General features: G+C 43.4%; 1 protein-coding gene across 1 annotated transcript; it reads left to right on the top strand.

Annotated features, from left to right (window-relative positions):
- Positions 1 to 3,089: 3,089 nt before the first annotated feature.
- Positions 3,090 to 10,280, top strand: LOC119912036 (zinc finger protein 239-like). The gene is made up of 3 exons (XM_038731011.1): positions 3,090 to 3,123; positions 5,090 to 5,145; positions 6,135 to 10,280. Exons 1-3 carry the CDS (start codon positions 3,090 to 3,092, stop codon positions 7,170 to 7,172), a joined length of 1,128 nt encoding a protein of 375 aa, XP_038586939.1. The 3' UTR covers positions 7,173 to 10,280.
- Positions 10,281 to 12,801: the final 2,521 nt, after the last annotated feature.

Raw genomic sequence — 12,801 nt, 5'->3', positions numbered from 1 at the left:
GGCCGATGACCGTTGTGTCGTCAGCAAACTTCAGGAGTTTGACAGATGGGTCCCCTGAGGTGCAGTCGTTGGTGTAGAGGGAGAAGAGCAGTGGGGACAGCACACACCCCTGGTGGGCGCCAGTGCTGATAGTCCGGGTGCTGGATGTGATGTTTCCCAGCCTCACCTGCTGACTCCTGTCAGTCAGGAAGTCTCTGATCCATTGACAGGTGGAGGCTGGTATAGTGAGCTGGGTGAGTTTGGTGCTGAGGATGTCCGGGATGATGGTGTTGAACGCTGAGCTGAAGTCCACGGAGAGGATCCTTGCATATGTCCCTGGAGAGTCGAGGTGTTGCAGGATGTGATGCAGACCCAAGTTGACTGCATCATCCACTGACCTGTTAGCCCTGTAGGCAAACTGCAGGGGGTCCAGCAGGGGGCCTGTAATGTCCTTCAGGTGGGCCAACACCAGTCTTTCAAAGGACTTCATGACTACAGATGTCAGGGCGATGGGCCTGTAGTCATTCAGTCCAGAGATGGAGTTTTTTTTGGGACCGGGATGACTGTGGAGCGTTTGAAGCAGGAGGGAACTTCACACAGCTCCAGTGATTTGTTGAAGAACTGAGTGAAGATGGGGGGCCAGCTGGTCCGCACAGATTTTCAGGCACGATGGTGAGACCGTCAGGTCCAGGAGCCTTCCTGATCTTCTGCCTTTGGAAGAGGTGGCTCACGTCCTCTTCACAGATCTTGAGGGTAGGTTAGAGGTCAGAGGGGGAAGGTGACTGTTTGAAGATGGTGTCGGAGTGGGGGACATCTGACTAGCCGCCATGAGCAGTAAGAGAACGGACCAGAGGTACAGACAAGTTGGGGGACGAAGCCTGAGGACAGTGGCGCTGAGGTTAGCACAACAAGCAAGATTGGCGTGCGAGCCAGTCACACTGTGGCGAGTGCTAATGAAACAGCGGAGCTGGAAGACCCGCTGCAGGTTCCTGGTCAGTGAATGTCACAACAGCAACGGAGAGACAGTTGTGGATGAGAAAAGGACTGTGTCTTTGTGTCAGCGTTGCGCCGCTGTTGTAATGTAACGTTATGTGAATGGAACCATCAAACTAACTTACATTAAACTTACATCACCCAGATGCGGCGATCACTGGGCAGAAGAAAAAACAAACCCGAGCCCAACCGCTGACCTTCCGATTAACGGCCAACCCGCTCTACCTCCTGAGCCACAGCAATGTAATGTAAATATAGAAGAAACAAATGTGCATTGTCCAAAAAAAGTAACAAGAAAAAGTAACACAAGTAAGTAAAACAAGCTGCTGAGTATTGCGTTATATTCTGTTTGAACTGTCACCTGAATTTTCTGAAAATGTCTCCAGAATGCAGGAAAGTAAGTGTTTCATGCCCAAATTTTCGAGGGCATTGAATATTTCATCAAAATAGTGTTAAAATGTCTTCTGCTTCTCGTGAACCAAATATTGTGCATGTGAGGCCCCTGTCCTGTAAACATACTGTACACACTCCTGATAATTATATTTCAGTGTTCAGAGGAGTCTGACAACTGGTTGTTAAAGAAATGAAGGCGTGACCATGGAGCTGAGGTCAATGAAGCAAATTAGGGATGCAATCTAGTCCTTTTAAGCTAATTAGGAGATGTTTCTTTTGGATTTTAATGAATGAAATACTTATACTAGTAATTATCCAGAGATCCTGTATATATAAAAAAAAAAAAAGATGCATCAAGATGCATCGATAATTGTTTTATAATCGCATCGCAGCCCTCTGAATCGTACTCGAATCGTACCCAGAGATTCCCAACCCTAATAGTTATGCTACATTCACATATTGGATGACCGTGGATTCAGTTTTATTATTTGTGTGAAAATTCTGTGTTTTACAATTTTGCACATTTTGTCATTAGAGTAATTGTGTGGTGGATGATTGAAATTTCAATAAGAGAGTTTTCCAAATTGAATTAATATCAAGGAATTTGATCAAGAAAATATAGAAATATTTGAATGTATATCAAATTATTTATGGGGACCGCTTCATAATAAATGTATTGCAAACAGTAAGTTGTTAAAATACTGTAATACTATTTATACAATTCACAATGAATGAATTTCTGCGGTACATGTATTGTGAATTGGTACCTGTCAAACAGGACAGCCTCCATATGCTGCTGAACACACGGTAAGAAGTGGGTCTGACGGAGGCTACAGCTCTCCTCCGTCGTTGATCTGTCTGTGTCCTCTCTGAAACCCAGAGGACGAATGAGCAGCACCGATAAACACCAGAACAACATTGCGGAACTTAAGTTCAAATTAACTTAACTTTAGAGGCGACGAGCGAGAAGCTAATTAATTTCCTGTGTGGGAGAAAACAGCTTTATCTCGTGTCGTGTAGAAATGTTGCAATTAACACCTGTGCCAGGTCGGGAAAGTGGCCTTGTATGGTCCGTCAATATCCAAGAGGGTTATTACTCCTGGGGATGGGACTTCTGAGAGAGAACCATCTAACTGTTGAGCGGTTTAGCTTAGTCCTCTATCTTGCATTTGGTTTATTCTCTTGTGGGATCTTATCTCAACATGTCAGACACGAGGCTGTACGCGGCTCATCTGTAGTATGGGCCTTTTTTCTCTGTGCTCTGCCTCCCCCATCTCCTGTGCTGTGCGTCCCCTGACCGTCTCCATAGTCTCGTAGTTATGTTTGTGTCATGTCTTATAAGTCAATAAATATAATCTTGTATTGAGTACCAATTATTAAATTCGTTGCCAACAAATTTAATAATCAATTTGTTCATGACGTCATCGGGCCGTAGCAACACCATCCGCTAGGGCTGGACGTTATGGCAAAAATGTTATCGCGATAAAAAGTTTCATATCTTTATAATTAATTATTATAGCCCTACCGTCAGCTTAATGGAGTAAAGTGATGTGAACAGTAAAGTTAATTAAACAACACAATATCAGTGATAGTATTAACACCATCACAACCTAAAACCTCCAGAGTGCAGGAGCACTTGACTTTTCACTCGGCCAAAAGGTTGTGAACTGCAACATTTCCAAAGCACGTCAGTTATGCCAGATAATCTGAAAAGATGGCACGTAATGTCGGCTCTCTGGACGAGGAAGACTCGTCTCGGTACACTAGTTGGCAAGCTAGCTCCAATCAAACAATGCATCGCTCATGCCGACGTTTCCAGCTGGAGAACGACGACACCGGACAATTTCATACTTTCTAAAGAAGAGAAAACGGTACTCTTGTCTCTGCATGAGGTGGCAGCAGTGGCGGCTCCTGCCAAATCTCTCAGAGGGGGCAATTAATAATAACTATCAATATTTTTTTTTACAGTTTCACAGTTATTAGCTTAGCCTCTGGCATTTTACGGAGCATAAATTAGCCTAGTAGCTAGCGGACTTTTCCTCTCCTCGTAGCCTAACAAATTACATGTATTATTTATACTGTGTCTTACTCACCGCTGGTAAAGTCACTGCGTCTCCCTACACAACACCACGGTTGAATTTTCAGCTTGAACATACATTTTCTACAGCTGCTGGTCGTAATGACAGCAACAAGCTATAGGACTGCCGAGTCGTTTTCAGGTGGCAGAAGCGTAGCTCTGCTGCTGGGCGCATGACGTAAACACGTAACTGCGAGCCCTCCCGGAACCCGCAGAGATTGCATTGCAGCGGCCGCTGCTCGAAAAAAAAACTGCCTTTACATGAAAGTCTATGAGAGCGATCTGGGCGATTTTCAACCAGACTGAATTTGCCCCAAAAGAGGTGGGACTCCGCGGAACACGACTTCACGCTGATTGGACAGCGATATTCAGAGACAAACTGTCTATCAAAAACACAGCTGTCACAGCTCACTAACAGTGTGGTAGAAAGTGTGAGAAAAATATCCCCTGCCTTTCCTGGGTGGCAGGTAAAAAAAAATAGGTTTAGGGGAGACGGTATAAATTTTATGAAACCCTGTCCACTACAAAACCATTATTGTTGGTCCCCTCTTGTAATTTCGGCCTTCAAAACAGACCCACCCACATCTGTTTACTTGGAACTGCCAGTCTGCAGTCAACAAAGCTGACTTTATCACTGCTTATGTTAATACATTATCTCTTAGGCACTCACTGAGACCTGGATCAAACCAGAAAACTCTGTTATCCCCGCTGCGCTGTCCACCAATTACTCTTTCACCTACGCCTGGGACCAGGCTCTTAATTTCCAACAAAAGGAAATTCACACAGCTGCTACCACCAAATCAATATGCCTCCTTCAAATATCATGCTGTCTCGGAATCCGCTCCGGTAAAGGTCTCTATGATTGTCATACCGTCCACCAGGACAAGTGCGTAACTTTGTGGTAGAGCTAGACACACTGCTGTCTTCAATCCCAGAGCAGGACGTTACTTGTCCTCGGTGACGTGAACATTCACTTAGACAAATGAAAATCTGCAGACTTCCTGTCTCCGATTCAGTCCTTTGATCTAATACAGGCTCTCAGCCCCCCGACCCGCAAAGCTGGCAAGGTCACACCTCTACACATGTCTGACCACTGTTTCATCCAGTTCATGGTATGCCTACAGGAACAGTCCATTGTTCCAGCATCTTATGCCTCACAACGACGCAACCTTTGCAACCTGTCTCCCACTCACTATGCCTCAGTGGTGGCTTCCGCGCTACCTCCCCTCAACACATTTTCCTCACTTAAGGTCAATAATGCCGCACAATCTCTTTGCTCTACACTGAGCTCATGTCTGGGTAGTGCCATGCCTGTGTCCTCTATCCACCAAACCTGCTCGCCAGAAACAGTCCCACCTGAGACTACTACCATCCGCGCGCTCCGTACTGATCTCAGAGCCGCTGAAAGAAAATGGCGAAAAACCAAAGACAATGCCGACCTTAAGGGCTATCAGTTGCTCCTGGTGCAAAAGGCTCAACACCAAGGCTAACATGTAGCAGTCCTATTACATCTGTTCCTCTCTCCTCCCTGCTACGCAGATGACATCTTGGCGTCTCAGACTGTCTCTTGGACATTTCCGCATGGATGAAGGCTTGCCACCTTCAACTAAACCTCTCTAAGACTGAACGCTTGGTCATTCCAGCCAAGCAATCTATCCACCATTACATCAAACTACAAATTGACTCCTCATCACTCCAACCAGGTTGGTGAGAAACTTGGGTGTCATGATTGGTGACCAGCTGTCCTTTTCAGACCTTGTTGCTGCTGTCTCCCGGTTGTGCTGCTTTGCTCTATACAACATCAGGAAAATCGGGCCCTACCTCACTCCGTACGCCACCCAAGCGTGCAATCCCAAAGCAATCCCAGTCCCGGGTGTTCTCATCTGTAACACCACAATGGTGGAACGAGCTACCACACGCCATCAGAGCAGGTGGTCCCTCTCTAACTTCAAGAAGCTCTTAAACTCATCTCATCCACTAACACTTCCTCTTATAACACAGCTAACTCCTAACCTCTAACATTTCTTCTTCTATCCCCTTACAACTATGTTGTATTGACTGAACTTTTTTCCCTAGGTATTTACCCCATTGATGCGATATCTTATATTAGCTGTTGTAGATCTCGTGCTGTATTTGGCGCTTGGATGTTGTTCCTCAAATGTAAGTCGCTTTGGCTAAAAATGTCTGTCAAATGAGTTATTTTAATGAAGTTATTCTTTTCTTTGTATAAATATAGTGTCTGTTTCAGACTAACTGGCTACCATTAAGTACAATATTTTTACACTACTGTACCTTGTAATGTGTATTTAGAATACAGATGCAACAGTCCACTTTCATACTACTTCTATTTATTTTTTATTAAGTGCTTCTAAGTTTCACAAGCCGAGAACGTTGATTATGTCGACTAATTGTTGCAGCCCTACCTGATGTGCAATCTCAGTCCGACATTGGCGCGACTTGTGTGCTATCTGTGTTGAGTTAGAGTGAGCCTCTCCTTGACCCTTCAGAAATGCACTGCAAGTCTGCATTGCAGTTTGGTTTTTCACAGGTGGTAATGCATTAGTCAGACTTGAACATTGTGGGGTGTGTTCCACAGACATGCTCTAAATGTCATCTATGGTTCTAAATAGTGGGATGTCACTGTGGAGCGAGCTAACTGTCTGTCTTTCTCTCTGTATGTCTGTCAATGTAGAAACGGAGAGGAGGAGATGGACTCAAACGTCACCACTGTCAGCTCTGTGACAAATCCTTTAAAGCATGCTGGTATTTGAAGATTCATCAGAGAGTTCACACTGGAGAGAAACCGTACAGCTGTGACCAGTGTGAGAAAGCGTTCACTACATCAGGTGACCTAAGAATCCACCAACGTGTTCACACTGGAGAGAAACCCTACAGCTGTGTACAATGTGGGAAAGCTTTCACTCAATCAAGTCACCTAAAAATCCACCAACGTGTTCACACTGGAGAGAAACCGTACAGCTGTGACCAGTGTGGGAAAACATTCATTTCATCAGGTGGCCTAGAAATGCACCACCGTGTTCACACTGGAGAGAAACCGTACTGGTGTGACCAATGTGGGAAATTTTTCACTAGTTTTAGGAGCCTATATGTCCACAGACGTGTTCACACGGGAGAGAAACCATACAGGTGTGACCAGTGTGGGAAAACATTTGCTACAGCAGATGAATTAAAAAAGCACTATCGTGTTCACACTGGAGAGAAACCTTATAAGTGTGACCAATGTGGGAAAGCATTCACTACATCAGGGAACCTGAAAGTCCACCAACGTGTTCACACTGGAGAGAAACCATACAACTGTGACCAATGTGGGAAAGTTTTCACACAATCAAGTGAACTAAAAATCCACCAACGTTTTCACACTGGAGAAAAACCGTACAGCTGTGACCAGTGTGAGAAAACTTTCTTTACATCAGGGAAACTAAAAATCCATCAACGTGTTCACACTGGAGAAAAACCCTACAGTTGTGACAAATGTGGGAAAGCTTTTACTGCATCAGGTGAACTAAATATCCACCGGCGTGTTCACACTGGGAATAAACCGTACTGGTGTGACCAATGTGGGAAAGTTTTCTCTAAATCAAGTACATTAAATGTCCACCAACGTGTTCACACCCGGGATAAACCATACAGCTGTGACCAATGTGAGAAAACCTTTACGCAGTCTGGTAACCTTAAACGCCACCAACGCATTCACACTGCTTCGGTTTAAACATTTTTCAGATCCAAACAAGCTGTTTCCTCTTGCCCTGATAGCTGTGTTGTTTTATTAGCAAGCATAGTGTTAGCTCAGGCAGGCAATGAAGTCAAGCTCTGCTCTCAATCCCAGCCCCATCAGCTGATTCCTCTCTTAGCATTAGTTGTTAAATAAGATACCTTATATTCAACTTAAGCTGCTATAGTCTGCTTGCCCTTGCTGCTTCTTCTGCAAGCACCTCAGAAGCACCAGACAAGAAACTGTTTCAGCCGCTGATCCTCGAGGCCCAGCCCAGCAGCCCACTCCACAGTGGATAATCATCCTGACAACTGGTCCAGGATCCATTAATCGCTCGCCAGCACAAACTATATCCAAGACCTGGCAAGTCAAGTTTTCCTGGCACAGCTGGCTGTTTTCCTCCCCGGGTGCAGGCCTGTGACGCCCGGCGATTACTTCCCTCTGGCAGCATCTGAGGTATCACTGTCCCTCAGAGATCGCTGTGAAGAGCAGTTCCAGTCTCCTCTGTGGGTTCCTTTTGTTCTTTGTCCTGCCACAATCTCTCCCTGAGCTGAGAAAAGCTCTGGGGAAACATCCCCACACCTTCCTGTCAAATAGTTGATTGCAGGATTGGTTCAGGGGCCTGACTTGGTTGCCAAGTGTCATTTTTTTGTAAAAATTAAAAGTCACATTAATTATTTTAATGTAGTAAGCTAACGCTAAAGCCTCGAATGTACTCAAAGCGGACGCATACACGGACATCTGAGGACACAAGGGACTACTTCTAAACTACTGTCAGGTCGGCGGACTCGCTCCACACATGTGTGTTTGTTTTTGGGGACTTTCCATTTAGGCACGTGGAAGGGAGATCCCAGAACAGAGCCAAACTTAACGCTTCTTTGATGAAAGTTGTCCTGACTGAACTGATTTTCTCTACAAACTGAGGGGGAGACAACAGTAACTTTATATTCTGATCAGCATGTATGTTATCGTGGCTGCGACTACGTACTGTGCTGCCCCTCTCACCATAATCCTGTTGTCGTCACACACAAAGAGGCCACACCTCCAACCCCCGTCCAGGAAGAAGTGCGTTTTAAGGATTCCTGATCTACTTGGCCTTTTACTTTCCAAAGAAAAAAATAGCTACTTTGTTCTTTATGTAAATTTGTTGAATGTTTATGAGCCATCTCTTTATTCATGTAGTTTAGTTTTCATCCCACCTAAAATTTACTTTTACTGTTCTTGTAATTCATGCAAGAAAATATTGCTAGCACTTTTCAACCTTCACTACAATGGAGTATTTTCTCACAGTCCATTAATCTGTCATGTTATCGCTCAGGTATTTTCAAACTGCTTGTTTTGTCCATCTTTAAACCTTTAAAACTGTTCAGTTTATTATCAAGTAAGACAAAGAAAAGAAGCAAGTCTTCATAACTAAGAAACTGGAATCACAATATAGTCGATTACGATTGTTAATCAAAACAAATCTTCTGCCAATGCAGGGCTCTACAGTGCAACCATTTTGCTCGCATATGCCCCTAAAAATCAAATGTGTGAACCGGAAAAATGATTTATGAGCACAATGTGCAAGTAACTTACCAGAAAGATTTCCACTGCTGCAACGTTCCCCTGGTTTTACTGAAGTTATTGTAATACTATTCAGTAGTCTTGTTTATATCAGGTGTGTAGTGGGTTGTGTGGGTGCTGCTGGTGGATTGTGAATCCGTCCCTGGTTCAAAAACTACACAAGCACCAATTACAGTAACGTTTATTGTGAGTGTTTTAAAAGCTTTTTTCAGTGTATCAAATTTTCAAAACATCTGTTTCAGTATTTTAGAAATCCTTTACAAATTATTAAGGCCGATGCCGAGTGACCAGATAACAGGGTCTTCACTTCCGTACTCCTCCAATGGTTTCACCCCATAGTTGAACACAAGGAGAAAGACAACACACGTAGAATTAATATGTATATAATCAATAGTTTGTTTAACTCTGTTACTTGAACATTCTGCTGTGCTCCAAAAAAGGTTAGCGTAGAGCCCTGCAATGGATCGGGCTCAGTTGTCATCTCCTCGGAGGAGGTTTACTTCAACTGTAAGTGTACTTCTGCGTCAAATCGACGGCATAGGGGGCTACGCCGTCGCCTGACATGCATGTCCTCAAAAATTTAGCTACACGCCGAGTCGACGGGGACCATAAGCTCTGTGATTGGTCGGCTGGGTAGCCTCGCAATGCCGCTAAACTAACGGAGCGCTAAGAATAAGTATAAATGCCTGGCTACGTGCGTAGACCCTACGCAGGAGTAGAAATCAAGCTTAACTCTTCCCCTCCTGCAGAGCCTGAATCGGCTTTTTTGACACGCCGTTTCATTTCCTCGTTCATACTGTGTCGATCTCAAAGCTGCAGATCATTGGCAGAAGGAAACAAAACGATCTAAATCATGGTTGTATTAGTTTGTTACCCACACATGGTCTTCCACATGACTGCTTTTGGACAGAGGCAGCGATCTGTGGACATTGCGAGTCACCCTCAGAATTAAATATATGGGTGATGCTGTCCTTCATTTGACTCTGTGGACATTAAGGCAGCTGTCAGGTTGTCAGGCTAAAACATTTACTGTGGGCTACAACTTCAGTAATCACCGTTTAAATCAAACTAATCTGTATTAAGCTGTAACCTAAATGAACAGTCATCTGTCATGTTGTGATTAGTCGCACTGATTGGATCGTAGTTATCATGCTGGAGCTGATGTGAATGTTTCTGAGTGAGGATGACAGGGGTGCAGTTGGAACAAATAAAGTGAGTTTGTTAATATTATCTGCTTATAGTCTTAATGTGTTTTGACCAAATTTTATTAAATATGAAATGAGCAAGATTTTTAAATGTAAACTAGAAGTCTAAAAGTCAGTTAGACACATTTTCCACAGAAAGAAAATAATGAATAGCCTGCTGTGTGGGACTGTGGCTTTACAATCACAGGTCCATGAGTAAACTGTGTCTAACGTTGTAGTGCATGTATTCTACATATACGTCTGTAGCATTAAATGTCTTATCTGTTTCTCTGGGTCAGACTCTGTAATCGCCCTCTGGTGTATGACACTCTTTTAATAAATATCACAAAGACAACTGTTTGTTGTAACTTCTTTATTTGTTTCTTCTTAAGGAAATATACAATTTCCACCACCAATCAGTTAAAAACCGCTCTGATAATAATGTCGCCTCCACCAATTTTATTTAGATTTTATGAACTTTAATGAATCCCTAAGGGCAGGACTAAACTCGCCAGCCGCTTGGATCCTGAAGGAAGTTCGTTACTCCCAACATAACGTCTTCATACCGACAGAAGACTCAGATGCACTGTTCTTTTACTGAGAGAAGAAAAGCCTCTCTTCAGAGTCAACGCCGCTGTTTCCTCTCGCTGCCACCGAAGGATCAGCTGTGCATTGACCGCGTTGCCAGTACGTTAAGAGATTAAGATTGAGATTAAGTATTTGTAGGGTTGCCTCCTCCTCCCTATATAGTGAGTTGTATGTAGAGGATTACATAGTGAGCTCACCCTGTTGGGTCAGATGTACAACTAGGCTGGGCCAGTTGAGCCTGGTCCCCACCTTCACCAGCTTTATAAACTGTGTCAAAAAATACTCCATTAACTTTCTATTGGAGTCAATAAGTTTGCAATCAAAAACTTCTCTGGAGACGGTCAAGAGTCGGCGCAAAAGAGTTTATTCCAAAACAGGACAGATAAACCCGTACAACATCCCAGCAGGTCAGAGGATGGAGTCAATCCTCCGGTCTGCAGACAGTCTAATATATCCCCCTCTGGGCTGGTTTGCCCCTTCCTTATGATGAACTTCTTTGTTTTTACCAATTAACACTGTTCCCCAGCTGTCATTTATTACTGTATTGTTGACTTTCTATATCTTTATATCTGACGTGATTTCAGCAACCCTGTGTCGCTTTTCTGCCAAGCAAAAATTCCTTCAGCAAGTTCACTCAAAGTTCACGCAGTCTATAACAACCAGAGGTTGGAAGTTGACAATCGACCTCTTAATCAGTAATTAAGCACGTAGTCTTAATATCAGCAGACTAACACATCAACAGTTCCTCATGTAGTCATAACAACAGTAGATAACAGCAGAACAAAGCTCAGTACTTATATTATATATTACTTATACTGATATGATTATACTTATAATCAGTAATGATTAATGATGAATACTAATAAAAATGATTAAGAATGATTATTAATACTGATTAGAGATAATCACTGATGACTCAAAACCCTGACTTTGTGGAATAAGCTGGTGTCTCTTGTACTGTTCTCTATAGACAGGACATTCTTACTGTATTTATGTACATTTTGTAACACAATTTTCACTAATTCTGCTTCTACATTTTCCTTTGCTGGTGTTTTCGATGATGCCTTGCTGTTACACACACACACTCAGAGCTATAGAGTCTTAACACTGTGATCTTAACTTTACACTATAAAATAATACTTTAAATGATGACAATGCAGAACACCTTCACTCTAGTGAATATTATAACAATTTAGGCTGTAATGCTCTAAAATAATTCTCAACAACCCGCATAATGCAAACAACACTTTTAGGCACTACTCCCGTCAGTATTTCAGCACTGTTAATTACGTCATTCCCGTCGGACAATCAGTTGGTGGACTGTTTTTTCTATCAGAGCAATGCATGATGGTTTTACATTACTTTTCAAAATGCATTCTGGGATACTTTGAGTGGACTGTATAGGGTATGATCATTCTCACTATATATTCGAACAGCCCTATAAAATGGCGAGCTCTCTATGAATAGTCCAGTATATATAGTGAGTAGTGATTTTGGACACCACACAGTAAGATTCACCGCTGTCATGAATATGCGCACAGGTGCATTGGTTATGATTACGTTACTGCTAACACAGCCAAACATCGAGCAAGTGCGAAAACACAAGACACAGCAATATTAGTGAAAAGTCAGACTGTGTACACAGAAAGACTGCCAGCTCTACGTTTGTCTCGCGGGAAACTCTCGCCACTCTCTTTTTATCTTCTTAGCTACCTCCGTCAACATCCTTTTTTCGGTCTTTCCACCTCTCCCAAAGTTACGTTGCCCGCTTGCCCAGCTCTTGTTCTACCCCGGCGCTGCTCTCCACCAGCAGCAGAATAATGTTGCTGCTGCTTGAAACTTGAGTGGCGAGCTAGCCGAGAAACAGCAGGACGCAGGAGCACTTACAGTAACGTTACAGACGTCCGAGTGTGTTATCTAGTGGGTTACATCAACTAAAGATTTGTAGCTAGAGGCTAAACCTCTGTCTGTGTAACCTCCGGCTGATTTACTTTGCCAACAGCCAAACATCAAGCAAGCACAACACTTCTGGACACAGCGAGCAGCTAACAAGTTATTACTGACAACAGAAAGAAGGCCAGCTCGGCGTCTGTCCTGCATCCTAACAGCTCTTTAAGCTCAACCAGTAAAAGCCAGTCTGATATTCACTCTGTCCGGTCTTTCGCTCCGTCACTCTCTCTTTATCTCTTCTTCGCTTCCTCCAACTTCGTCTTCTCCTGTTACTTCACTGCCTCTGCCACGATATCCATACCGAGCTAGCTTTCTTCAGAAGTTATACGTTATAAACA

The sequence above is a fragment of the Micropterus salmoides genome, unplaced genomic scaffold (genome assembly GCF_014851395.1).
Source record: "Micropterus salmoides isolate LMB-PRFRI ecotype aquatic unplaced genomic scaffold, ASM1485139v1 Ms_hic_scaffold_2, whole genome shotgun sequence".
Taxonomy (NCBI): Eukaryota; Metazoa; Chordata; class Actinopteri; order Centrarchiformes; family Centrarchidae; genus Micropterus; species Micropterus salmoides.
Note: the sequence above shows the minus strand (reverse complement) of the source record. Positions and strands in the feature narration are given on the sequence as shown.

Bases quoted from the DNA above. Each gene is read 5' to 3' on its own strand.
- LOC119912036 (XM_038731011.1), top strand. From the start codon at position 3,090: ATGTCGGCTCTCTGGACGAGGAAGACTCGTCTCG. The intron at 3,124-5,089 runs GTACACTAGTTG...CATTCCAGCCAA, and splicing joins GACGAGGAAGACTCGTCTCG to GCAATCTATCCACCATTACA. The intron at 5,146-6,134 runs GTTGGTGAGAAA...CTGTCAATGTAG, and splicing joins CTCCTCATCACTCCAACCAG to AAACGGAGAGGAGGAGATGG.